The sequence below is a fragment of the Lepidochelys olivacea genome (genome assembly GCF_965140295.1).
Source record: "Lepidochelys olivacea isolate rLepOli2 genome assembly, chromosome: 26".
In the NCBI taxonomy this organism is placed as follows: domain Eukaryota; kingdom Metazoa; phylum Chordata; order Testudines; family Cheloniidae; genus Lepidochelys; species Lepidochelys olivacea.
This window is the reverse complement of record NC_140436.1, coordinates 809824-837278: the sequence shown is the minus strand read 5'-3', so window position 1 is coordinate 837278 and position 27455 is coordinate 809824. Positions and strand designations below refer to the sequence as shown.

At 44.4% G+C, this 27455-nt stretch overlaps 1 protein-coding gene across 4 annotated transcripts in view; it reads right to left on the bottom strand.

Moving 5' to 3' along the window:
* The window catches only part of ZMAT4 (zinc finger matrin-type 4), a 198704-nt gene that overhangs the window by 58303 nt on the left and 112946 nt on the right, over positions 1-27455 (bottom strand). For all 4 annotated transcript variants that reach the window (XM_084615387.1, XM_084615389.1, XM_084615386.1 and 1 more), the window contains exon 4: positions 3376-3532. In XM_084615387.1, the coding sequence (XP_084471513.1) occupies positions 3376-3532 (157 nt within the window). The remainder of the gene's footprint in view (positions 1-3375; positions 3533-27455) is intronic.

The window sequence follows — 27455 nt, the reverse complement described above, 5'->3', positions numbered from 1 at the left end:
CCACTGGATCCTGGAGCATCCTCCAAGGCTGAGAGACACTCCTAAGTATCACTGAATAAAAGGGACCTACTGTCTAGAGAAAGGAGCAGAAAATAGGTGTCTGGAGCCAGTAATTCCACCATCAGAGTCAGAGGTAGCAGTTTCAATAGGAAGGTTGAGATGCGCGTAGGTTAAGTCTTCCTGGAACCACCTAAATCTTCCATAAAAATAGAGAAAAGTCTCTGGGGGAGCTCTTCCTGGAGCTGTTATAGGAAAACTCCAAGGCCAAGTCTCAGTTATGTATTTGTGCCCTAGAACTTGGTGCCACCCACTCCACAGAGCACACAGTTACCAGCAGATTTTTCTGTAAGCCTGCACTGAAATCACATTTGTTAATGCAATGTGAGTAATGCTTGGCAAATAGGCCTTGAGATGCTACTTCACACAACTGCCACACTCACAGCTGTCTATACGTGTCTCCTAGGACTCTTGAAAGCAGAATCTTTGAAGCAGCAGTCTGGAGTACGAGAGAGAGCCTCTGTTACATGGAGCACAAAGGAGCTGATCTCCATTCCAGCAGAGAAATCTCAAAAGAAACTGGTTCTGCAGGGAGCCCACATAAAAGCTGTTTTTAAAGGGGAGTGCTTGAGAACTCCTGGAGAAGGATGGCCACTGCTGATTAATATATTCCTATTGCTTAGATTCATCAGATCAAGTATCAAGAAGACTTAATGAATACTTGAGTTATTCTTTCCTAGTGATTACTACAACTGAAGAGCTCGTTACACAGAGAGATATGCAGCAAGGGGTGCGGGTGTAGTCCAGACTCAGCTCACTTGATTCAGATTAACAAAATTAAATGAAAACACAAAGTGAAATCAGGGCTCTTTACAGTGCCGCTTGAGACAGTGTTGTGGGTAATGTTTTCTCTTTACATAGGAGAGGTGCAGCATGGACAATACCACTGCAAGTTTCCACTACACAACCTCTGACCCCATTCTGGTAAGGTACTGTCAGTCTGGAGAAGTAACATCAGTCTCCATGTCCATTCAGTCCTTGACTAGTTAATTTATGGTGTGGGGGTTTCAGGTTTTTAAATACGAACATATGTTCATTAGGAACTGAAAAGACATCATGATTAGGCAGTTGGTGAGCTGAGACCATAGTCTATCATGCTGACCAATATTGTCACGTTGTTTCCTTCTCCTCATTGGTCTCCAGCTGTTGTTTCTTGTCTTATGCATCAGTTGGAAGTTCTTTGGGGCAAGAATCTTTTTGTTCTGTGTTTGTAGAGCGCCTAGCGCAACGGGGACCTGGTCCATGACAAGGACTCCTAGGTGCTACTGTAATACAAATAATGAACAACAACAACTAATTTCACATTGGCCAGAAAACAGCTTATGGATTTGAACAGTTGACCTACATGTGAAGCACTCACATGGCTCAGAGAACAGATATTCACTCATTTATTTGAGGCTTGAGCCAAAGCTCATTGAGCTCAATGGGCTTTGTATCCAGCCCTTCAGGCTTACATCCTGGAGAACAAACCTGTGGAAGCTTGGAAAGTTCAAATATTTTCCCTATGAAGGCATTTGATCTTTAAAAAGAAATTCTCACAGTCTAAAATATAAACAAAGGTATTCTTTCCACTGGTGCCTTTCTTAGCGTTACCCATAATTTGAGTCAAACTGCGATGCATGTCCTGAGGACAAAGGCCTGATACTGGCCTTCCAAGCAAGAAAGCAACTTTAAATCGAGTCATTATGCCATCTCATATCAGTTCTCTTAGCATTGGTAAGGGGTTAGAAGTCGTGGCACCCAAAGCTTGGGCAGAAACATAATAAGGTTGCAAATAACTTCCATGCCCAGTCTGAGTTCCCATATTCGGGTCCCAAACTACTCGGCAAAATTTTCAAAAGCACTTAAGTTACTTAGGAGCCTAAGTCCTATTGAAAAGGAATTGGACTTAGTCTCTGGAGCCACTTAGGTGCTTTTGAAATTTTTACCCATAGTGTCTTCTGACAGAAAGCTGCACCAGTTGGTCACCAAATGCCCACTGTATCTATTATATTTCTGTAATTTAATTGATGATGACCTGTAATGACTCCCTTCAGGAAGATATTCTTTAGTTAAAACAATGAGTAAGCCATAGTTTAAAAGTGATTCCCTGCTATTCCCCCAGGTAAAAGGAGTGACCATTCTTAAGCACAACAAGGAAGAGGATAAAAGACAAGTGCTATTTTATACTTCACCATCTACAGTCTGTAAAGCAAGAAAAATCTTATTTAATTATACCTAGGATTTACATCCGACCCATTAGATAGGGATATAAAATGCACAGCTAAATTTAAATTCCTTTCTAAAGGAACTGCTGCTGGTAGTAACAGTGAAATACATGACAGGTTTCAGAGTAGCAGCCGTGTTAGTCTGTATTCGCAAAAAGAAAAGGAGGACTTGTGGCACCTTAGAGACTAACCAATTTATCTGAGCATAAGCTTTCGTTAGCTACAGCTCACTTCACTGAATACATCCGATGAAGTGAGCTGTAGCTCACGAAAGCTTATGCTCAAATAAATTGGTTAGTCTCTAAGGTGCCACTAGTACTCCTTTTCTTTTAGTGAAATACATTGCACCTATCTCTAAGATTACAGCCCAATGTTAATGCCCGTTTAGTATCCAGTATCCTCTGTCCGGATTGAATAGCAGTGGAAGTTCAGGTTCAAAGATTGTTAGAAGTTGAAAGGATTTTATGGATAGGAAAACAACAAGATGGCTAAATGATCTGATTCCAACATTTGTCTTTTCTGAATGTAAAAGTGAATGAGCCTGCATTATTGGAATCGCTGCAGAGAATGGCATGAATGCCATGTAGGCAAAAATCAAGAGGCCAGTGATCCAAAATGTTTTAAAGTCTAGATTTTCCTCTACAGTGAGAGCCGATTATATTCTGCTGTGTGCAGTAACTATAAGGGGTTAAACATATTAGCTGAGTTGACAAATAATTTCTGATAATGAAAGTGAATCTTGTCATTGGTTATGCATGCCTGGAGGAGACATTGTCTTCCGACGTGCAGACGATTTGCAGAAACATGGAAGCAGAGATAACACTAATATAAGGGCCAATGGTGTCTGATAAACTACTAATCTACGTGAACCAGACAGGCAATAATGGCATCAGCAGGTTTTTTTAAAAGGTTATTATGACAGCAAGAAAAATGAATAGCTGCTTCTGCTGATCTTTATTCGTTAGCTATCCCTTTACGTTCTCAATCGGCAGAGTCATTCGAGCTGCAGTGCACCCCAATCCTGCTTTGGTGCAGTGAATAGTCATAAAGCTGAATGGACAGCAGGTTCTGCTTTCTAATATCTCCTCATATTCATGGTCTCTGGACCTACCTGTGGCCTTTAGTGCTGGCTGTTCACCTAGCAACAGTTTTAACCTTTTGGCATGGATTTTGCCTTGGTAATGTGACTCGGCCACCACTGCCGAGGTGAAGGACATGTTACAGAGCGTGCAGCATTTGTTCTTGTCCACTGAGTCAGCGTCACTGCCCTGGATGGAGACAAAAGAAACAGAGATGTCAAGTAAAACTGGACAGACCTTTGCAGAGAAAGGGAAGAGCGAAATCCAGTTCTGTGATGTCACTGAAAAGCCACAACCACCCCAGAAATCCAGAGGGACTTTTCCCTTCCTTCGTTATCTGAAACGCACCCCCGTTTGCGGCCCAAGCATTAATTCTGCTTAATGAATTACTCCCCACTTCTGATGCTCCGTACCCCCGAGTGTTCCTGGAATGGATGACAGCACATCGCCTGCTTTAATACGAGTCCCAGTAGGCATGAGGCCTTGGATGCCCAAGGAGACCGTGGTATTACATGGTATATAAAACCATTCAGGCAACCGCTTAGCAGGCTCAAATGGTGGCTCAAAAAGGACGTGGATAGAATCTGTTCATCACCTCAGCCCTATCCAACCGTGGCCTCAAAGAAAGGCGACGCTGACAATTAAGTACATGCTCCGATGCCAGTTGCTTTGGGACTCTCCCCATTGCTCCTTTGCTGTGGTAAGTCTCACGGGGTGTAACTCGCTCCCTGCCAGTTATCAGGTCTCCTTCCCCCGCATACTTTCAAATGATCCCTCAAGAGGTTCCCTTTGTTGCTGGCTCCGTATTTGCTTTCACTGGCTATGGGGGACTGGGAAATAAGACAGATGGGTTGTTATAACAGAAGTTGCTTATTGGTCAAAGGGGCAGCCTCTTTTATAATGATTTTTAAGATGTGCCAAGGAGCAGCTAGAATGGGACAGGCCCCTCTTTAGAGGATGGGGGCAGAAAAACCAATCAGGCTAGGGGTTTCACCAGAGCCAATCCACCACATTCCAATGGGATTCGGGCACTTCACTCCTGCAGGCACCTCTGGAAATCACAGCCTAAATGTTTAGATTATTGCCCCCCTTTCTTTGGTGTGCTAGAGCCTGGGGCTGGGTGTAGGGGCACTAAAGGGGTTCCATTTAGCACCCCTTGCCTTTCTCCTTGCAGGGGGAGAGCTGCTGCAGACAGGAGAAGAATGCCTGCAGGAAGGCTGAGTGCTCTTCCCCCAGGCTCCTTTTGCTGATGGTTCCTTCTTTAGCCTGTGTTTATGAGGACTCTCTCCTGCCAGGTTTCAGAGTAACAGCCATGTTAGTCTGTATTCGCAAAAAGAAAAGGAGTACTTGTGGCACCTTAGAGACTAACCAATTTATTTGAGCATAAGCTTTGCTGTAGCCACAAGTACTCCTTTTCTCTCTCCTGCCAGTGGCTCGGCTTGGTTTCTGCCCAGCCTGCCCAGCAATGAACAGAGCCCCTCGGGTCATCTGCTGGAAAATCACTAGAAGGTTCATTGTAATTTTAAATCTCCTCTGTTTTAATGCTGTGGCATACCGTGCCAAGCATTTCAGGCACAGGCCAGAGAGGGGATGGGGAAAAGACGGCTTTATAAATAAAGGTGTCAGAGTAGCAGCCGTGTTAGTCTGTATTCGCAAAAAGAAAAGGAGGACTTGTGGCACCTTAGAGACTAACCAATTTATTTGAGCATAAGTTTTGCTGTAGCTCTCGAAAGCTTATGCTCCAATAAACCGGTTCGTCTCTAAGGTGCCACAAGTCCTCCTGTTCTTTTTATAAATAAAATGACTACTGAACAATCAGATGGATGGCCGGCCACGTCTGCAGCAGTGGGTCTGCCAGGCAAAAGCACTGCCAGGCAAAGCAACACCTGGTAACTCTCATTACATTCTGTACGTACCAGAGATCAGACAGGGCCTTCAATTATTAATCAGAGATTAGTAAATTGGTAATTCAGGCTGGACTAAAAGTGAAGTCTTCTGTAGGGCCCCTACTGGACAGGCTAGAGCTAGGACAGTTTCCTTAACTAACCCAATGCTGGGAATAATATCGGAGATGCTCCAGAACAATTTCTCTGCTCTTTCCAGGTGCACAAAGGCAAACTCTTAGTTATCAACAGATGGGGAAATTCAGGAACTAGGATCTAGCTACGCGAGTCCCTCCACCCCCATTCCCAATAGACCATGTAGAGCCTGAGTTAGTGGCCGAACACATTCCGTTCCTGGGGTTTGGCTTATTGGTCACTCAAAAACAACAACACACACACCTCCTTGGCCATTTCCCTTCCAAAATCCCCAGTGCGCCTTAGTGCAAAGAATCATTTGCACCCTCTTCAGATCCTTGCTGAATCTAACTGACTGCACCATTGGCCAGCATTGCACGACACAGCACTAGCTCCCCTGACTCGTCCCGGAGAGCTCTGTTCAGTACATGAGCCATGGGCAACAAGCCCAGCAGGCCCATACAGCACTTATATTTTAAAAGGTGCTTTGGGGAAGTGCCAGGGCCTAGTCAGGGATTCACAGACTGGCCTCATTTGTCCTCCAGCATCTCAGCTTTTTTAAAGAAATCTCTCATCTTGTGGCTGCAAAGAAACCCACACTAACGTGATCAGAGTGGGACCAATGCAGTGACGCCTGCTCAAGTTCACAGAGAGCCAGAAAAAACAGCTCTGAGTCACAAACTGCCCCATTCATCTCAATGGGGGCTAACTCAGATGCTCAATGATGATACTTTAAATGCCAACACTGATAACTATTTCACTGCTCAAAAGTCTAAGATTGAAGAGGAAGGATCATGTTATGAGGGACAATGGTTCTCCTGGCTTGTGGTGTGCTTGGAAAATATTAAATAATAATGTGGCATGATGAAGAAACATTTATAGTCCACTACTAATTGTGTCTGGGAATTTTGAGCTCCCATTCTGGTTGGCATTTGCAGAGAGAATTCCTGCAAAGAGTGTTGGACCATCCCCAGCATTTCATCTGTTGACAAGTACTGTAGAACCAGACTCGTATCTTCCAGCAATTACCTACTACCAACTGCTAACAAGATAAACCTGAAGGCAAGACCAGCCTAATGGCACCTACTAAAGACTGGAATAACTGCAACAAAGCTTGCCCAGCAGGCCAACTACCAGCCAGGAAAAATCTGCTACTTTCTGCTTCTTCCCTTGTGGAAGGCGAACTTTTGAACTCTGCCTTGTGACTACTCAGATATGAAAAAGGATAACCACAAAGAGATGGGCTTTTTGCATGTGGTATGAAAAACATGCCTAGTAAACTGATGCTGCCAGAGACTCTTCTTCTAATACAGTGGGTTCTCAAACTGTGATCGGCTGCTCTGCCTGGAGGGGCCGGGGTGGTGGTGTCTATGGAACGAAACATATTTCTGCAAGAGTGATGCCTTGTGAGTGCTGTGGCAACAACCACGTGAGTCTGACACCCAGACTAAAAGTCACTTGCTCTTGCATAGGAGGTCCCCGTGCGTGCACAGCATTTCCATTATTTTTTCCAGAGTTGGTAATCTCTGTATTTTCATGAAATTGGGGAACAACAGATTCAGGTAAATGACTGTTTCAGACAAGCAGAAGACTCCATCAGGTTGGGGGATATATTTTCTAACGGATGGAGAGTTATTCTGCTACGCATCCAGAGGACTACTGCAGCCCTCAGGTCCTAAGAGCTGCACAGGACCCTGGGCTGTATGAAATAAGAGCACGTTGGAAGTGCGGTGGATCCTGGCTGCCGATTATCTGGTGTAGAGATCATCTCTGAAGTAATGCTCTACACTGGTGTAACTGGCCAGTGTCACTCAACGTACAGAAGCCATGCTGCCCCTTGGATGGAATGCCAGAGCTGAAAGATGTGTATAACTGCAGCTCCCCGCAATGGGCTCACCTACAAACAATATGAGCACCAATATACTGCTCCACAGGGGTGAATGCTCCATAAGTTACTGCTAATGATCTATAATCACTTCTGATTCAGCTCACTCTGTCCCTCTCAACCTACAGATGCAAGCTGTGTTTCCATGGCCAGCAGCCATGCAAATAACATTTTTGCTAAATTGAGCCCTTTAAAACAGAAATGTGCTTCTGGCCACCTTTTAGAATATAAGTGATAATTTATCCCAGGAATGTGATTTTTTTTCAGTGTGCTCTTTAAAAAAAAAAAAAAAAATACCCCCCCCCCCACACACACACATCACAGTGAAATGCATACATGTGCTGGGCCCCTACTGCTCTGAGCCAGTAAAGGTCTGTAGGACAAGTGCATCCAGAAGGCCTAATTTGTATTTCATGAATAATTAGGAAGCCACATCAAGAAGATTTGAGAGATTATAAACATGCATTGTAAATACAAACTGCTGAAATTCCTGCAGGACACAGAGACAATCTAACCTTGCTGGAGATCCCCGTCCATTCGCTGCATTCAGCGCTCCTCTTTCCTTATATTCCTGTCCCCCGAGAGTTTCCCCCTGCCCCAGCCATGTGCCCCTTACAGCTGCAGCCAGTGCCTCTGGCCGTGATTATGGAAGAGTCCCTACAACAGAATAGCCTAATGGGGGACAACGCCAGGTCCGAAGCAAACATTGAAAAAAACTGCTTTAGTTTCTGTTGCGGGAGCGTTGCTCCTTTTACGCTCCCCAAGGTGTCTCATCCCATTGTGCCTGAGGTGAGAGGAATAAGCAGTGTGGTGATGCACACAGCAGCTCTTAGTGCTGGGTGCAGACCATTTAGCAGGGAGCAGACCACTCTGATTGGAGAGGAAAGGTACCAGAGGCAAACGGCTGCTCTGAAGGACAGCAAGCAGCAGGCCCTACAAGAGAGGGATGAGCCAGCCTTGGGTACGCGGGGTGTGGAGTGGCAAACTGATATGCTGGAGGATGAGAGGGACAGGCTTCAGTTCCGGGTGACTGAGAGGAAGGGAGCTCGGGGAAGAGAGAGAGCGAGCAAGCCGTTTTTCTTGGACAGCAGCCTGAGGAATGGAGAGCCAGAGAGGCCGTCAGAAAAGCAGACTGGCAAGGGGTGATGGAAGAAATAAAGGTTCTAAAGGGGCATGAAGTGGGAACCCAGATGATGCCTGCCGGGAGGTGGGCACCCAGACGATGAGCACTGGGCAAACAAGGACAGCGTGGTGGGTAGCTTCATCTCCTTCTCAAGGTGCATGGAAGATGGCCAGCCCTGGGGAGGGGGAGAGAAAAAAATAGTACTCCCTCCGCTAGAACTTGCCCTGGAGCGACCAAGGCTTTTTTTGGTGAGAGGAGTGTAACAGGGAGGCTTGCTCCTCGAGAACTGATTAGTGTTTGCTGAGTTCCAGTTATCGTCAATACTTTTGTGCTGATTATACAGTGTCTCCATTATACTTTCAGAATTCTTCTGTAACACTGTACTTTGAAGGATTGTAGTTTCTTTGCTTCAATGTCCGTGTTTCACCGTCATAATTTAACATAGCTCAAATGTAAATTTAAGAGTCAGAATTTAGTCTTCAGTTTTGTGTCCCTTCTAATCAAAAATGTATACTTCCAAAATGTCTCTTTCACGCTCTCTGTTCTGGTTCTGATTTCAGCACCCAATCTTCCATCATGATGCTTCTTAAGTAGCAATAATTTCTCACTTGCTGTACAGCTATGTGGTTCACTGGAATCTTGCATACCACCATAGTTTTGTCTTGTCCACATTCAACATGAGAGGATATATAATCTCCACTAACTTCATCAGGCCTTCTTCTGAATCAGCTGACAACAGTGTCATCTGCATAGTGAATGTTATTCCCCTATTTTCCATTCATCTTAATATAGTCTTCTGTTTCTTCGATTAATCACTCACTATAAATGTTGAATAAAGTGACATTATACAACCTTATCTCACTTCTCTCTTGATCTCTATTAGATTTTCATTTTCATCTCCCATTATAATCACCTTCTGATTGCAGAATAATTGTTTTTTCACTTGGAGTTTGTATCCACCAGTCCCTACAGATCTTAATATATTAAGCAATTTGTAATTGTGGATTCTGGCAAATGCTTTTTGAAGTCAATGAACAGAAATATATTGTTTTCCTCATTTCAATTGATCTTTCTAATATGAGCTTCAAGTTCATAATGGTATTTATTTTGCCCTTTCTTTGTTTGAAGCTATATTGTTTTTCGCTTATTTTCTTATCAGTCTTTCCGGGTAGTCAGTCTTGAACAACTTGCAAAAATATCGGAGAGTCATGCAATACCAGGCTGATTATGAATTGTAAAGACTGCAGAAGTGTTCTTTTTTGGGGGATTGGGATAGCGTGGGGTTGTAAAATATTCTCGCAAATCTCCCGTCTCAAACATATGCTTTTTTTGCCTCTGTTTTCACTAACAAGGTCAGCTCCCAGACTGCTGCGCTGGGCATCACAAAATGCGGAAGAGATGGCCAGCCCTCTGTGGAGATAGAGGCGGTTAGGGACTATTTAGAAAAGCTGGACGTGCACAAGTCCATGGGGCCGGACGAGTTGCATCCGAGAGTGCTGAAGGAATTGGCGGCTGTGATTGCAGAGCCACTGGCCATTATCTTTGAAAACTCGTGGCGAACCGGGGAAGTCCCGGATGACTGGAAAAAGGCTAATGTAGTGCCAATCTTTAAAAAAGGGAAGAAGGAAAATCCTGGGAACTACAGGCCAGTCAGCCTCACCTCAGTCCCTGGAAAAATCATGGAGCAGGTCCTCAAAGAATCAATCCTGATGCACTTGCATGAGAGGAAAGTGATCAGGAACAGCCAGCATGGATTCACCAAGGGAAGGTCATGCCTGACTAATCTAATTGCCTTTTACGATGAGATTACTGGTTCTGTGGATGAAGGGAAAGCAGTGGATGTATTGTTTCTTGACTTTAGCAAAGCTTTTGACACGGTCTCCCATAGTATTCTTGTCAGCAAGTTAAGGAAGTATGGGCTGGATGAATGCACTATAAGGTGGGTAGAAAGCTGGCTAGATTGTCGGGCTCAACGGGTAGTGATCAATGGCTCCATGTCTAGTTGGCAGCCGGTATCAAGTGGAGTGCCCCAAGGGTCGGTCCTGGGGCCGGTTTTATTCAATATCTTCATAAATGATCTGGAGGATGGTGTGGATTGCACTCTCAGCAAATTTGCGGATGATACTAAACTGGGAGGAGTGGTAGATACGCTGGAGGGGAGGGATAGGATACAGAAGGACCTAGACCAATTGGAAGATTGGGCCAAAAGGAATCTGATGAGGTTCAATAAGGATAAGTGCAGGGTCCTGCACTTAGGACGGAAGAACCCAATGCACAGCTACAGACTAGGGACCGAATGGCTAGGCAGCAGTTCTGCGGAAAAGGACCTAGGGGTGACAGTGGACGAGAAGCTGGATATGAGTCAGCAGTGTGCCCTTGTTGCCAAGAAGGCCAATGGCATTTTGGGATGTATAAGTAGGGGCATAGCGAGCAGATCGAGGGACGTGATCGTTTCCCTCTATTTGACATTGGTGAGGCCTCATCTGGAGTACTGTGTCCAGTTTTGGGCCCCACACTTCAAGAAGGATGTGGATAAATTGGAGAGAGTCCAGCGAAGGGCAACAAAAATGATTAGGGGACTGGAACACATGAGTTATGAGGAGAGGCTGAGGGAGCTGGGATTGTTTAGCCTGCAGAAGAGAAGAATGAGGGGGGATTTGATAGCTGCTTTCAACTACCTGAAAGGGGGTTCCAAAGAGGATGGCTCTAGACTGTTCTCAATGGTAGCAGATGACAGAACGAGGAGTAATGGTCTCAAGTTGCAGTGGGGGAGGTTTAGATTGGATATTAGGAAAAACTTTTTCACTAAGAGGGTGGTGAAACACTGGAATGCGTTACCTAGGGAGGTGGTAGAATCTCCTTCCTTAGAGGTTTTTAAGGTCAGGCTTGACAAAGCCCTGGCTGGGATGATTTAACTGGGAATTGGTCCTGCTTTGAGCAGGGGGTTGGACTAGATGACCTTCTGGGGTCCCTTCCAACCCTGATATTCTATGATTCTATGATTCTATATTCTTCATTACCTCTAACAGGGCTTTCAAGCCTTCATCCTCTATGCTTTTTAACAATTCAGCCAGTATTCAAACACAATCTAGCACTTTTCTATTCAGAAGTCACTGCTGCCTTGATTTCTTTATCCATTATTGGCAGGTTTACTTGACCGATCTCTAAATTGAGATTTTTCAGGCCTACCACCATATAGTTCCTTGATATATTCTCCCTATCGTTCATTCTCGTCTTTAGGATCCATCAAACATTGCACATTTTTGTCCTTAAGTGTTGTATCGATCACCTTTTTTCTGTAATTAAAAGTTTCTTACCTCACTTGTTCCTTCTCTTTAGTCAATTGTTCAATGTCTTTACATTTCTCATTCAACCATTCGAACTTTGCTAATCTGCATTTTTTCTTTATCATTCTATTTAGTCTTCAATGTTCTTCTCTTTCCATTATTGATCTTTGTGCTTTTACTTTCCTTCTTTTGTCCATCAGAGCAATAATTTCATGTGGTATCCAAGGGGGTTTTCTTAGCTAGTAACTTCTTCCCACACATTTATCTGCAGCTTCTCTGATAGCATCTTTCAGATGTACTCAAGTCACTGGGTCTTTGTTTTCATGAATGATATGCAACACTTCTTCTTGGTAATGACTTTGTATCTCCTGATTCCTCAGAGCTTCAAGGTTCCAACCTAGATAATGTTTAGCTTTCCGTACATTTTTTCAGGTTGATATTCAGTCTCATCAATACCAATCTATAATCTGATCCACAATTTGCACTTGGCATAACCTTAACCTTCCTAACCCCATTTCTATAACTATGGTTGATTGTGATAGATTCTCTTCAAGATGAGTATTGCAAATAATGAGGTCATCTTTCTCACAAAATTCCATTAATCTTTCTCCTCTGTCATTTGTTCCACTAAAACCAAATGTGCCAACTGTCACAGATATCCTACCCCTTCCTACTTTTGTGTTCCAGTCTCCCATAAGAATTACCACTCTGTCTTTTTTTCCCCCATCACTCATTTCCATTGCTTTTTCTATGTTTTCACAGAATTGTTGGCCATCATCATCAGAATCTGCAGTTCTTGCGGCATACACTTCAATATCATCTTTTGGATGTGCTTTTATCATAATCATCATTACTGTTTGATAGATTCACTTATTCAATCCTTCCAGCTACAGTCCTACTTACTATAATTACCATTCCTTTCCTACTTTGCCATCCACCTGCACTAATAACTCTGTATTCTTTGCCACTCGTAATGCTTATGACAAAGTCATCTTGACCTCTCCAGAACATCTCACTCACTTAGTCCCATTATTCTGATGTCTAGCCTTTGCATTTCTCTACATATATTGGCTAGCTTCCCAGGTTAAGCCAAGCTCTTCGCTTTCCACCTGGCGACCCCTGCAGTCACCAAATTTCACACATCTGGCCATGCAGGGCACCAGCTGGTGCTGAGGGCCAGTCAGATTGCATGGCAATTGAGGAATACTCGCATTCCTCAATGCCATATAGACTTTAGGGCGCTGTGAATGTTTACCATTATAAAACAATTACATAATCATCTGTGCCAAGAATCTTTTGCTTATATACAGTGAGAATTAAGCATTTAACAGTTCCCAAACATCCATCTCTATCCATATGGTTTCTTATTCAGGCACTGACCACCAGGATCTCTCTCAACACCTATTTTTATTTTTTCGTCCTACGGTTCTGAGCAGGCTGCACCTGAAGCCTCCACAGAGAGCGTGTCCTGACTTGTATTATGGCTGTATCACTTTTCAGGTGCAGTACCCGCCTACTCTCATTTTTCGGTCTCTCAATTGATATTTCACACTATTTGTCTTCGGTGTATTTAAAGGAGACAGTAGGTTTAACAGCAGGGAGCAGAGCCAATACCATGTAAGTTGAGGGTAGGGAATAATTGTCCATCACTACTGGTGAATGGGTGGAGAAAAATGTTCCCAAACAACCCAAAGGCTAAACTTCGCTCACACAACCAATTTGGCAGATACTTAAGAACAAACACACACTTTCATAGCTATTGGGTTTGCTGTCAACAATTTACGAACAGGGCTGCATTTGTCGTATTAGTCATAACGAATATTTGAGTCAGCACCATAAGGAAACGTGAGGAGTGCATTTAGAGCTATACACAGTTGGCCAGATTTTCAGAAAAGCTCAGCATGCTGGGTTGGCTGCTTATTTAAATGCCTAAATAGGATCAGAACTCTATTGAAAATCTGGCCCTATTTGGAGCAAGAACTTTCCAACAGCCAGGGAATCTGCCTCTTTCTTTTGTTTATCCCACCTGAAATCAGTGGAAAGCCATTATTTAAACTGCACTTCTCTTCCAGCTACCCTGTGTTCCTGCGAGTATGCATGCACAGCTGTTCACAGTGAAGTCATAACAAAACAGGGTGCCCAGAATCAAGCCATATACAAACCTGGATTCTTTCACCCCATGAATCATTAGGCAATGCTGCCAGTGCAGTAATATGTTAGGAGACGTGTGCCAAGCTCTCCAGACACCTCATGAGCTTAGGTCTCTCTTGCACTAAGTGGCATTTTTATTCCCTGTGATTATACAGAAACTGAACATGAACAGATACTTTGACAAAAACTAATGGTTGCTATCTAGATCACTGAAATGTTGGGCGCCAAGACAAGAGCAGTTCAAACACACGAAGTGGGACAGAGACAGATAAATAAGGCTGCTTGACAATAAAAGATCTGAACGAGGCATGAAATATACTAAAGCCACTTATTAGTATTCCTAAAGAAAACAACGTTGCTTGACTGTGATCTGCATTGACTATAATGTAATCTTTTCATTTATTTAAAATGAAGACTGTCTGATTAGAACTTGGAAGACTTACAGCTTTAGCCTGCTCCTGGAGGCAACTTGACCGATTGCCCCCTAGAATATGGGAATAGGTATTGTTTCATATTCTCTGTGTATATATAAAGCCTGCTGCAGTTTCCACGATATGCATCTGAGGAAGTGAGCTGTAGCTCACGAAAGCTTATGCTCTAATAAATTGGTTAGTCATCCACCATGATTTCAACAATTTCCATCCCACCACCAACCTCAGCCTGGTCCAGTCCACACAAGAGATCCACTTCCTGGACACTACAGTGCTAATAAACAATGGTCACATAAACACCACCCTATACCGGAAACCTACTGACCGCTATTCCTACCTGCATGCCTCCAGCTTTCACCCTGACCACACCACACGATCCATCGTCTACAGCCAAGCTCTGCGATACAACCGCATTTGCTCCAACCCCTCAGACAGAGACAAACACCTACAAGATCTCTGTCAAGCTTTCTTACAACTACAATACCCACCTGCAGAAGTAAAGAAACAGATTGATAGAGCCAGAAGAGTTCCCAGAAGTTACCTACTACAGGACAGGCCTAACAAAGAAAATAACAGAACGCCACTAGCCGTCACCTTCAGCCCCCAACTAAAACCCCTCCAACGCATTATTAAGGATCTACAACCTATCCTAAAGGATGACCCAACACTCTCACAAATCTTGGGAGACAGGCCAGTCCTTGCCTACAGACAGCCCCGCAACCTGAAGCAAATACTCACCAACAACCACATACCACACAACAGAACCACTAACCCAGGAACTTATCCTTGCAACAAAGCCCGTTGCCAACTGTGCCCACATATCTATTCAGGGGACACCATCACAGGGCCTAATAACATCAGCCACACTATCAGAGGCTCGTTCACCTGCACATCCACCAATGTGATATATGCCATCATGTGCCAGCAATGCCCCTCTGCCATGTACATTGGTCAAACTGGACAGTCTCTACGTAAAAGAATAAATGGACACAAATCAGATGTCAAGAATTGTAACATTCATAAACCAGTCGGAGAACACTTCAATCTCTCTGGTCACGCGATCACAGACATGAAGGTCGCTATCTTAAAACAAAAAAACTTCAAATCCAGACTCCAGCGAGAAACTGCTGAATTGGAATTCATTTGCAAATTGGATACTATTAATTTAGGCTTAAATAGAGACTTGGAGTGGCTAAGTCATTATGCAAGGTAGCCTGTTTCCTCTTGTTTTTTCCTACCCCCCCCCCCCCCCCCAGATGTTCTGGTTTAACTTGGATTTTAACTTGAAGAGTGGTCAGTTTGGATGAGCTATTACCAGCAGGAGAGTGAGTTTCTGTGTGTATGGGGGTGGGGGGATGTGAGAACCTGGATTTATGCAGGAAATAGCCCAGCTTGATTGTCATGCACATTGTGTAAAGAGTTGTCACTTTGGATGGGCTATCACCAGCAGGAGAGTGAATTTGTGTGGGGGGGTGGAGGGTGAGAAAACCTGGATTTGTGCTGGAAATCACTTTAGATAAGCTATTACCAGCAGGACAGTGGGGTGGGAATAGGTATTGTTTCATATTCTCTGTGTATATATAAAGCCTGCTGCAGTTTCCACGATATGCATCTGAGGAAGTGAGCTGTAGCTCACGAAAGCTTATGCTCTAATAAATTGGTTAGTCTCTAAGGTGCCACAAGTCCTCCTTTTCTTTTTGCGAATACAGACTAACACGGCTGCTACTCTGAAACCTAGAATATGCAGTTTTCCAAATGTGTGTATGTGTATTTATTGTCTAGGCTCATTCACTCTGCAAACTGGTCCAGTTTGGCCCCCAACCCACAGTAAATATCCCTCTAGCAGTGAGCCATCTGGAGACAGCATTGTGCACTTCTTTACTCTACTGTTCCTTCAGCAGATGGTACATACTCACCATTGACAAGAGTTTCACTTATGAGCTGCAGTGAAACAGTCTGGATTTTAGCAATTGCTGTCCTGGGGAGTGTGTTGGATGGGTTCATTAAAAAGGAGGAAGGTTTCCGCCACTGTCCTTATCTTCTTTTATTAGAGAACTCCTAATATAGCAGCACAGTCAAGGTGGTGACCAAGGTCCCGCTGCCTGCCCTACTTTCAAACCCACTCCAACATTGCCAAAGAAAAGCCCAACAATAGCATTTAATTTGGATGCACCATCACTCTTCTTGTATGCAAAAATAAGGGACAGCCAGTCCCCACAACTAAACTCTTGGCTTCCTTTATGCTGTGGAGTGTAATCATTATAGAACTACATGGAAGTGTTTATTATCCCCAAATTTTAAACTTACAGTGTGATATTCACACCGGTGCAGAGGGCCAGAGCAAGACCCATATACCATTCTAGTTCCAGTTTAATCTGTGGGTTGAATGAGATTTAACTGGTGTATTAGCCTTGTGCTGATCATTTGCATAGGGGTGATTTTTATCGAAATTGCTCCTTTATATGCAGAAAAAGCCATTTGTGGCTTCAAGTGTTGACTACTCTTGGGAGGGTGGGAAGCGGGGAGAGAGGAGAGGTTTTCAAAGGCTTAAGGGGCAGTTAGAAGCCAACTGAAAATCAGTGGGAGTTGCGTTCCTAATTCGCCTTTGTGACTTTGAAAATCTCCTCCTTATATACGGTCTAAGGAATACAAAGCCCACATTTGTTAACTGCATCAAGCCACTGCATTAAATAATTTTAATGGAGGGTGAAATTAAGGAAAAGAAAAATTCAGGCTGAATATCTGGAAATATTGGGGGCTGCAGATTAGTCTTCCACGGAAAGTGGCAGAAGTCCAATTGTTTTTGATATTTAATACTATCGGGGACAGCCCTGCAGGAGGATACATTACAGCAACAGCAGCCAAATAAGATTTTTCCATCTCCAATCTAGATGATCTTGTGCTGCTCCAAGGGGCACAGACTGGAATAGCATTAACAGAAGAAAGAGTGACTGCAGCATTCAATAAGAGAGTTATTTTTAAGTTGCTATGTTCCCACTGGGTGTAGTTCTCTTGCCTGGCAGAAATATTTACTGCTGCAAGTACACCACAATGACCCATTAATAGTATTGTTAAAGGCATGAGAATGTGCAGAGTTTATTAATTAACCTAAATAGGGATCCCAGTGCTTTTCAAAAGGGTTTAATGGGAGACCTCTCCATTTCTGTCCCAGCCAGCATGCCCCTCCACACAACACATCTTGCTAGACTAGCTTCTAGCTCACTTCTTGTCAAGCAAAGCGTGACCAAAATATAAATCAGTCATTTTCAAGAGCCATGCAGTTCTGTTCTATCCAGACCTACTGGCATTATGCACTGATTAAATTCAGATGATGAATTCCTCCTTGCAATATCTTTGCCATGCAGTGCTGGTGGTTTTGCTAGAATATTTAAGTTTGTGTTGTAGGGAAACTCGGGATGTTGGACACCTACTGTAAATGACTACGTTTCCATCTACAGCCAGTAAGCCAGCAGCATGTGCATTTTGTCACAACCAGCTACAACAGCAAAAAAGCATGTCCATTTTCAACACTAGAAACGTTCACTGTCCATCCAGACACTTGTGAATCAGGTAAGAGGAACGACAGCAGCAGGGAACAGCAATGTGTTTGTGCAGCTCACACCTAGACCATCTATCAGCTTCCTTTTCATCACAAAGAGCCATTGGGAAAGGGACTATGTCCACACTACAGCCCTTACTGGGGCACAGCTGTACCGCTGCAGCTCCGCGGCTGGAAGGTCTGCTGTGCGGCCGCTCTGTGCCGACAAGAGTGCGCTCTCCTGTCGGCATAATTAAACCACCACCTCTGCGGGGCGGTAGCTATATCAGCAGGCGAGCATCTCCCTCCTGCAGGTTTCGGAGGAGCAGCCATGTTAGTCTGTATCCGCAAAAAGAACAGGAGGACTTGTGGCACCGTAGAGACGAACAAATTTATTTGAGCATAAACTTTCGTGAGCTCCAGCTCACTTCATCACTTCACTTTAATTAATCTAAATCAGTTGTAGCCCCTAGGGGAAATCCCACAGAAGTATATTTTCTACTCTGAGTGCAATTCACACTTCTGTTAAGTGGGATTCAAGATATTTTACATGTATTCGAAGAGGAATTACTTGAAAGTCAAGTGCACAGTGAAAAATGCTCAGAATTCATTGATCATCAGTGGCTGCAATAGATAAAGAACCACCCCTTGAGCTCTTGTCTGACAACCTTATACACTGAGGTGTTTATGAACTTGGGTCTGTGTGCATGTGTGTCTGCCCTATGCTTTAAGTTGTTTGCAGTGTTGTTGTAGGCGTGTTGGTCCCGGCATATTAGAGACAAGGTTGGGGAGGGAATATCTTTTATTGGACCAACTTCTGTTGGTGAAAGAGAAGCTTTTGAGCCACACAGAGCTTCAGGTCTGGAGAAGGTACTCAAAGTGTCACAGCTAAATAGGAGGTGGAAAAGATAGTTTAGCACAAGTAGTTAACACATTCTAAAGGACCAAAAGTGGTCCATTAACACCTCTGCAGTCACAGGACCAAAAAAAGGGGGCTTAGTGTGTTACAGATTGTTGTAATAAACCATAAATCCAGTATCTTTATTAAGACCACAATTTTTAGCTTCTAGCGAACTTATGAATTTAAGTTTCCAGGCTCGTCTTTTCATGGCGTTGTGCCATTTTCCTTTGAGGATGAGGACTGAGAGATAAGATATGGAGTAAATGTTCTGTGAAAAGTGTTTGCCCAGGGGTGATATGGTGTCCAATAAAAGATAGTACCTGGCCGAGCTTGCCTCTGTGCTTCAGTGACATTGTTTCATTTCAACCCGCTTTCACAAATGGCATGGAGTTTAAAAAACCACCTCAAACTGTAGGCATCTAACTTACACTGTATTCACAACGTCAGCGCTTTCTTTTTCATGGATTCTCAGATCACAAACTTTTTTTTTTTTTTTTTTTAAACTGGCCACTAAAGTTTTTGGTTGAGAGTTTCAAAGCCTACTGGGGAATTCAGTCACACAGCTCCCATTAATTTCAAATGGGAGTTGTATAGCTAAATCCCTAGTTGACTTTGAAAGTCTCAACATCCATGCATAATGTAAACACACCTTCCCTGTTAATTTCCTCTATCCATTTTTCTTATGTTTATAATGCTAATAAGCACCAGCAGTAGGGGAAATGTTTTGGCTAAAGCATTATTAATTAAATATACAAGTCTGCAGCATTTTGTCAGTAGCATTGCCTTCTTTATTTCCTCCATAAGGGTAAATTCCCTGCACAAAAAAAGTGTCCAGATGCTCAGAGGCTTGCTCTAACCCTGAGGGATAATTATTCCTTTTGTCACTTTGTCAGGAGATGGTTGTGTGTGTAAACAGATGGGCTAGACGGACCTGATCCAGGTTCCTTTCACCATTGGTTCAGTGACATGAAGATGATATGCTGGAGGGTAGGGATAGGATACAGAGGGACCTAGACAAATTAGAGGATTGGGCCAAAAGAAATCTGATGAGGTTCAACAAGGACAAGTGCAGAGTCCTGCACTTAGGACGGAAGAATCCAATGCACCGCTACAGATAGGGACCGAATGGCTCGGCAGCAGTTCTGCAGAAAAGGACCTAGGGGTGACAGTGGACGAGAAGCTGGATATGAGTCAGCAGTGTGCCCTTGTTGCCAAGAAGGCCAATGGCATTTTGGGATGTATAAGTAGGGGCACAGCGAGCAGATCAAGGGACGTAATCGTCCCCCTCTATTCGACATTGGTGAGGCCTCATCTGGAGTACTGTGTCCAGTTTTGGGCCCCACACTACAAGAAGGATGTGGATAAATTGGAGAGAGTCCAGCGAAGGGCAACAAAAATGATTAGGGGTCTGGAACTCATGACTTACGAGGAGAGGCTGAGGGAACTGGGATTGTTTAGTCTGTGGAAGAGAAGAATGAGGGGGGATTTGATAGCTGCTTTCAACTACCTGAAAGGGCGTTCCAAAGAGGATGGATCTAGACTATTCTCAGTGGTGGCAGATGACAGAACGAGGAGTAATGGTCTCAAGTTGCAGTGAGGGAGGTTTAGGTTGGATATTAGAAAAAACTTTTTCACTAGGAGGGTGGTGACGCACTGGAATGCGTTACCTAGGGATGTGGTGGAATCTCCTTCCTTTGAGGTTTTTAAGGTCAGGCTTGACAAAGCCCTGGCTGGGGTGATTTAGTTGGGGATTGGTCCTGCTTTGAGCATGGGGTTGGACTAGATGACCTCCTGAGGTCCCTTCCAACCCTGATATTCGAGGATTCTATGATAGGATTATGTTTATTCCCCCACCCCCCACTGCTCCTCGGACATTCCTGTTAACTGCTGGAAATTGCCCACCTTGATTATCACTACAAAAGGTTTCTCCCCCAGCCCCCCCACTCCGCTCTCCAGCTGGTAATAGCAAATCTTAAGTGATCACTCTCCTTACAGTGTGTATGATAACACCCATTTTTTCATGTTCTCTGTGTATATAAATCTCCTCACTGTATTTTCCACTGAATGCATCCGATGAAGTGAGCTGTATCTCACGAAAGCTTATGCTCAAATAAATTGGTTAGTCTCTAAGGTGCCAAAAGTACTCCTTTTCTTTTTGTGGATACAGACTAACACGACTGCTACTCTGAAACCTATGATAGGATTGTGTATCCAACTGGTAAAATAACATTCCTTGTATATCAAGACAACCTGGACAAATGCTATGAATAAGCCAGTCTGGGATTTTGGCAACGTTCCAATGGACTGCCTTGCCAGAGGCTGGGTTTAGGAAGGAATGCAGGCCAGGGGAGTTTAGGTGCTCTGCAGAGGTGACATCCTGCTTCAGGAAAGGCAGCCTGCCCCTTCCAGGATGTACAAAAAGAAAAGGAGTACTTGTGGCACCTTAGAGACTAACCAATTTATTTGAGCATGAGCTTTCGTGAGCTACAGCTCACTTCATCGGATGCATACCGTGGAAACTGCAGCAGACTTTATATACACACAGAGAATATGAAACAATTCCTCCTCCCACCCCACTGTCCTGCTGGTAATAGCTTATCTAAAGTGATCATCAAGTTGGGCCATTTCCAGCACAAAGTGAATTTGTGTGTGGGGTGGGTGGAGGGTGAGAAAACCTGGATTTGTGCTGGAAATGGCCCAACTTGATGATCACTTTAGATAAGCTATTACCAGCAGGACAGTGGGGTGGGAGGAGGTATTGTTTCATGGTCTCTGTGTGTATATAAAGTCTGCTGCAGTTTCCACGGTATGCATCCGATGAAGTGAGCTGTAGCTCACGAAAGCTCATGCTCCAATAAATGGGCTAGTTTCTAAGGTGCCACAAGTACTCCTTTTCTTTTTGTGAATACAGACTAACAGGGCTGCTCCTCTGATTCCAGGATGTACAACTCACATCAGCAAGGGTGAAACACACCCACATCCACACAGACACGTGCACCCCCCACACCGGCTGGCCTGCTCACAGTAAGGCACTGCCACTGTTCCGGAGATCGTCTTCTGAGAATGAAGGCAGAGGAGAGACCAGCACCACTGTTTGGGTATATTGAAACACCCATCTAGTGTCTTGTCTACACAGAGAGTTGCAGTGCTTCAAACTAAGGTGTGAGTTTAAACCAATTCTGCTGAACAGGAACAAACCTTTGTGTGGACACACTGGATTTCACTTTATGTGGCTTATTGCAGTTTAGCATAAGTCAATTGGGGACAAAGTTAAGCTGAACTGCAGTAAACTACTCTTAAACCCAAATGTCGTCTACACAAGGGGTGGAACCAGCTTAACTAAAATCAGTTTATTTAACTGGTACACGTTTTGTGCAAATAAGGCCTTGTATTATTTTTCCTCACTTCTTCCTTTACTCCTCCCATTTCTTTTCACAGCCTCAGTTGATAAATCCTGGAATAGGTGGATTTCACAGCCTTGGGAGGAGATACCTATTGGCTCCCTAGCTTTTCCTAACAGGAGGTTGCTGGATTTTGTAATTTTAGAATTTTGTCCCTGCAGCAATTCCACATGCTGCAAGAGTGGGAGTGGAGAAAGAAAGCTCTTTGGGGGCCCTGCCGTTTACCCCTTCATCTGCTGCTCTCAGATGAGTCTCCTTAGTGATACTCTGTGCTAACAGAGACTACTTCCGTCCTCCAGGTTCTCAAGGACTCCATTTCACCATTCTCCACATCACTGGTTTTAGAGATCCCATCACTCCAGCTGCTTGACTCTGGCCTGCAAATTCAACGCTACATCAGCATGCTGTCTACTCCAGTTTCTGCTGCTTAGCCCTTTCCTCAAAGTCAACGACATCTCCCATTATGGGCAGTAGCTTAGAGCCAATACCAGTTCTGAAAGGCGCTGGGCTCTGTTGGAAGCTGTCATGCCAGCCTTGGTAGCAGGAAGGGTCTTCCCTCTAGGCAGCTATCTTGTCTCCTTGACAACCTCTTGAGTTTCTAGGCTGCCATACTTCTTTGTAAAGTGGTTTTAAAAACATGGATTCCTGTGAGGGTCCAGTCATTGGACCCTCTCTGGAAGACGTTGTGTTGTACTATAGCCAACCCGTACTGTTAAAAAATCTCAAGTCAGGCCCCAAAATCTTGAAATTGGCTTAAAGATTGTGAGATTTAGAAACTTGTGGTTCATTTGTCCTTGCTTTCTGGGTTTTGAACCTTTGGGGTACTCAGGGTCACATTTTCCAGCTTTTCTCTACAACCATGAAGACTAGAAGCTTAGTTTACCTGAATCTGAGATTCTCATGTCACAACATTTCCAGGAGCTGGGGCTTCAAGAAAAAAACCTTATATATTGTAAGATTGGTGATAAAATCATGAGAGTTTGCAGCTCTGGGTGGGGCCCAATGGAGGTGGATTCTGTAACTTCTCACTCGAAGCTGAAAGTTCAACCCACCAATGAGTGCCTTTACTTGTATTTTCACTGGCCCTGTCTGAAACACCATCAGTGCTCACGGCTGTCTTCTGGATCCCCACTGAAATAAAAATGCAAAGCAAAAAGCCAGCAATGCAAAATGGGACTGAGCAAGTACCCAGAATAGGAGCCTAATTATTATATACATGTTGCAACACAGACCTGAGCCATCTTAAAAGGAATATTTTCACCCTTTAATTTGAAAAAAATTTCAAGGTGTACACTCCCCCTAAGTGACAGATTTCAGAGTGTACACCCCTCTGCCCGAGTCCTGATGGGTAAGACCTGCAAAGCTCTGACATGATGAGCAGAGTTTAACGTGACCTTCAGCTACTGACCCTGAAAATATCCCCCTTTCCAGAGGGAGCCATACTTTGCTGTTTCACGAAATCCAAATTGGTTTTGCCAGCCCAAAGATTAAATAATCCCACCAGAAAGGAACTCATCACAAAGCGCTTTGTCTCCATGCATGAGCCCTGTCACCCTTGCATAAATTGAGAGCAGAATGTATTTTATTTCTAACCCCGGAAAGATTACTTGAGATTTCATTCTGTTACACTTTCCCCAATGACAAGACCATTCATCTTCCTGTGATTTTGTATTCATGCCTAGCCACAGTGCTAATTCATAAGCCTTCTTTTAATAACATTATAAACTTCAAAATGAATCTTGTACATCCAACAGAATTAATTTTAGTTATTCAGAAGCCTGTTAACAAGTTGCTAAATGGTACAATCCTTACAAGAGACTATGCAGCTGCAGGCCTTTGCCGGACGTCCCTTAAGCAATGTTAGGGAAAAAACAAAGAAGTTTATTCAATCAATGTGAACCTCCTGTCTTCATTTCTGGGTTTCACTAAGAATAAAAGATAATATGACTCCATGAAATATAACAATACAAAACATAGCACCAAAAGCAATGAGAAGTGTCTTAAATAGGCGTTCATTTCTGTGTATCAAGAAAGCGCTGCTGGTAAAAAGCTATTTTCCATAATGCTAAGTGTAAGGGTTGGATCGCCTTCGTTTCAGCCTGTGCTTCGATCATCATCTAAGCAAAATGCAAGTGCTGATTTATGGTGATTTGTATCTGGTGCTGAAAGATGTGTTGCACCTCAGAATCTCTTACAGCCAGCACGTTACTTGGAACAAACAATCTTAAACTAAGGGCCAAAGTCCACAAAATAAAATAATCCAAGTTCCACAGCTCGGACAGTGGCACAGCTCACTCCCAATTCAGGAGGGAAATAATGGATTTGCCCTTAGGCTCAGAGCTTGGAGCCCCACTTTTGGTTTCAGTCAAAGACGTAGCTTCCAGGCTTCCCACAAAGCACTGGAGAATATACTGAAAGGAACGAGTCTTTTCAATGTCTCTGTTTCTTTGTTTCATGGCTTGAAAGGGGAACAGAGATGATGGAGCTTGTGGGAATTATTCCTTGATTCCCCCAGCTAGGAAAGGTGCAGCCGGGAAATCAGCTTTCAAATTGGTAGCCAGCTTTTGGCTCACTCATAGGCTTTTCGCTCTTCATTCCAGACGGCCAGTTTTTTCCACTTTCAGTCCCCTCCCTTGCCTCCAGAATCAAAGTCGCACACCTGAAACAGCTCAGAACCTTCTCCAAGTTTATCGTACCACCTGCTAGAAGGGCCAACACGCCATGCAGGGAGACTGAACTCTGCACTTGCCGATCCTAGAACATCGGTGTGTGAGACCCATGTGGACCCATGACTTTGCTATGGCTGAACCTCTATGTCCAACTTCCAAGCCACAGGTCAGGTCACCGTATTCTCTAGGAGCAAGGGAATGCACAGCAGCAAGAATCTCACACAGAGACCACGCCCCTGGTGCAAAAGGGTCAGTTACCAAATGAGAGTAAACTCAGATCTAGTTAGCACTATTGTAGCACTGGAACTGTAGCAGGGCAGCCTCACCTTGAGTGGATCCCTGTGACAGGCCATGGCACCACCAGTATGCCTGCCTCAGTTTCCCCTTCACAGTCTGTGTCCATTTGAAACCCCAGTCTTGGGCATAATTTATTCAGGTACACAGGAAATAATCTGCAGAACCCTCAGGATAAAACCAGTCTTCCACAAACCCTAAAGGACAACAGACTCGCAACAGTTATCCCTACCCCTGGCAGGGACATCATTTCCAGCTCAGCCTCCCAAGAATCTGTCTCCAGCCTGGTGCCACTCTTGGACCCTGTTCCAGGGCCTCGCTCTCTCTGCCATCCACGTGAGCGTTCCCAGATCCACTTCTTTCCCATAGCTCCTCTTCTCCCATGGCCCAGGTCAGGTCCCCTGAACAAGGGCTCCCTGCACTGATCCACCCCATAGGCCTCCTCACCTGAGAGTCCTACTCCTGCTCAGGGAAACCTCCCTCCAGGACCAACCCCTTCTCCTTAGGCTCCATTTCCCACAACCCTCCACTTAGGCCTGCTGCAAGGGGGCTTCCCACAGCACTCTACATACCCAGGCATCGCTGGCTGTGAATCCAACCCCTGCTGCTGGTAGCCACCCTCCAGCATCAACCCTCTTGTTTTGGACTCAGCTTTCCTTAACTAGGCTGGCTCTTCATGTCCCCAGGAGCCTCTGCATGAGCTCTCCTAGGACTCAGTGGGTTTCCCCAGCCGGGGCCAGTCCTCACCAATAACATGCTTCACCTTTTGTTCTCCCCAGCAGCTCTCTGATCCAGCTCTTCTGTATGGCTCCTGCCTCTCTCCTCTCCTCATCCGGCAGCCCCCCACCCTTCTCTGTCTCCAGCAGCTCTCCCCTGCCGCTTTCCTGTCTCCAAGTCTCTCCTCTCCTCCTTAGGCAGCTCTCCCCTGACATTATCTGTCTCCTTTTCATACAGCCCAGGTGCCTCCTCTTAAACCCAGTTGGGACTGGGAGGCAGCTGATGAATCTCATGTACACCAGACCCTGCTCCCTGTTAAATGGGTAAATCACCCTATGCCAGGAACCAACAGACCTGTCCTACCTTATGGACTAACGAACTGGGACCTAGAATTCTGAGTGTGCCGGTCTCCCTTTCCCAAAGCAGCATCACGGAGGAACATGGTGTCAACTGCAGTGTCCATTATCAGAACAGGACACTTGAGCATGTTCTGAGGCTGTGTCCATAGCTGCTTTATTTACAAGCTGATATTGTTCAGGCTAAAACAGAAAGGGCTGCTACAGACAGTCTGGGTAGTTTTCCATGGACAGAGTATAAAACCCAGAGAGTGATGAGGAAGGGGGCATTGGTCACTGCCTTTAATTGGCTTCTCTTCTCCCCCCCCCCACAAGTTGTGGGTCTCCTGGGTGTAAAGCCTGTTGACTCTCAGGTCAACACTTCTTGGATTTAATAATGTTCCCAGTCCTGGGTTAGTCTTTGTCTGCTCATCTGATGCCATCCACGCTGGCTCCCACCACCAGGAGAGAGACAGAAACTTCCTCTGACAACTGGACCCGGGTTCCAGCCCAGCCTTCTACCCTGACCTCTGAACTCTTCCTGTGAGAGGATGGATCCACAGCTTGAGCCTGAAGCTGACAACTACCAGCACCTACCCACTGTTAAAATAAAAGTTTATTAAGTCATTTTCCCACAGACAAACCAGCAGTTTTGTAAGTCAGCTGAGTATGGTTGGTTGCCACCCAAATAATATTTTCATCATCATTTAAGAAAAGAATTCTAGAAGGAAAGCTGATTTTGTAACATGCAATCCTACCCCATCCCCCCTCATGTGTTCAGGAGAGAGAGAGAGACTTTTTGTCCCTCCCCCCAAAAATGCCTAAGTAATGTAGGGACACAACTGAAAGTCAATACAACTTATTATTATTATTTATATTATTGTAGTGTAAGTGCCCCAGTCATGGCCCAAGACCCCACAGTGCTAGGCACTGTTCAAAGACAGAACAAAAAAACAAAAACAGAACAAAAAGGCAATGCTTAAGTATAAGCTTCATGCTAATATGTCACTTAAGTACTTTTGTAAACCCCATGCAGAAAGTTTATATCACATGTGTGATTATTAAGGAGTCCAACCATGAGAAAGAACCCTGGACCTCTTAGCAATATCCATGAGATGCATCTAATCATCACAGCTAGGACACCAATTCAGGCACCAGTTCATTTGGACATTTTATCATTTAACGACACGGGTGTGTGTTTTCAAGAAAATGATGGGATCATGCCTTAGCCATGTCCAAGCACAATTGCAGGTTGCAGGGACTTTCTTGCCTCCAGTTATGGAGGTAGCAGCCCGACAGCTCACAACTGCAGTAGACTAACCTCAAAAATGACAACCCCTATGAGGGATGCATTATGCATGA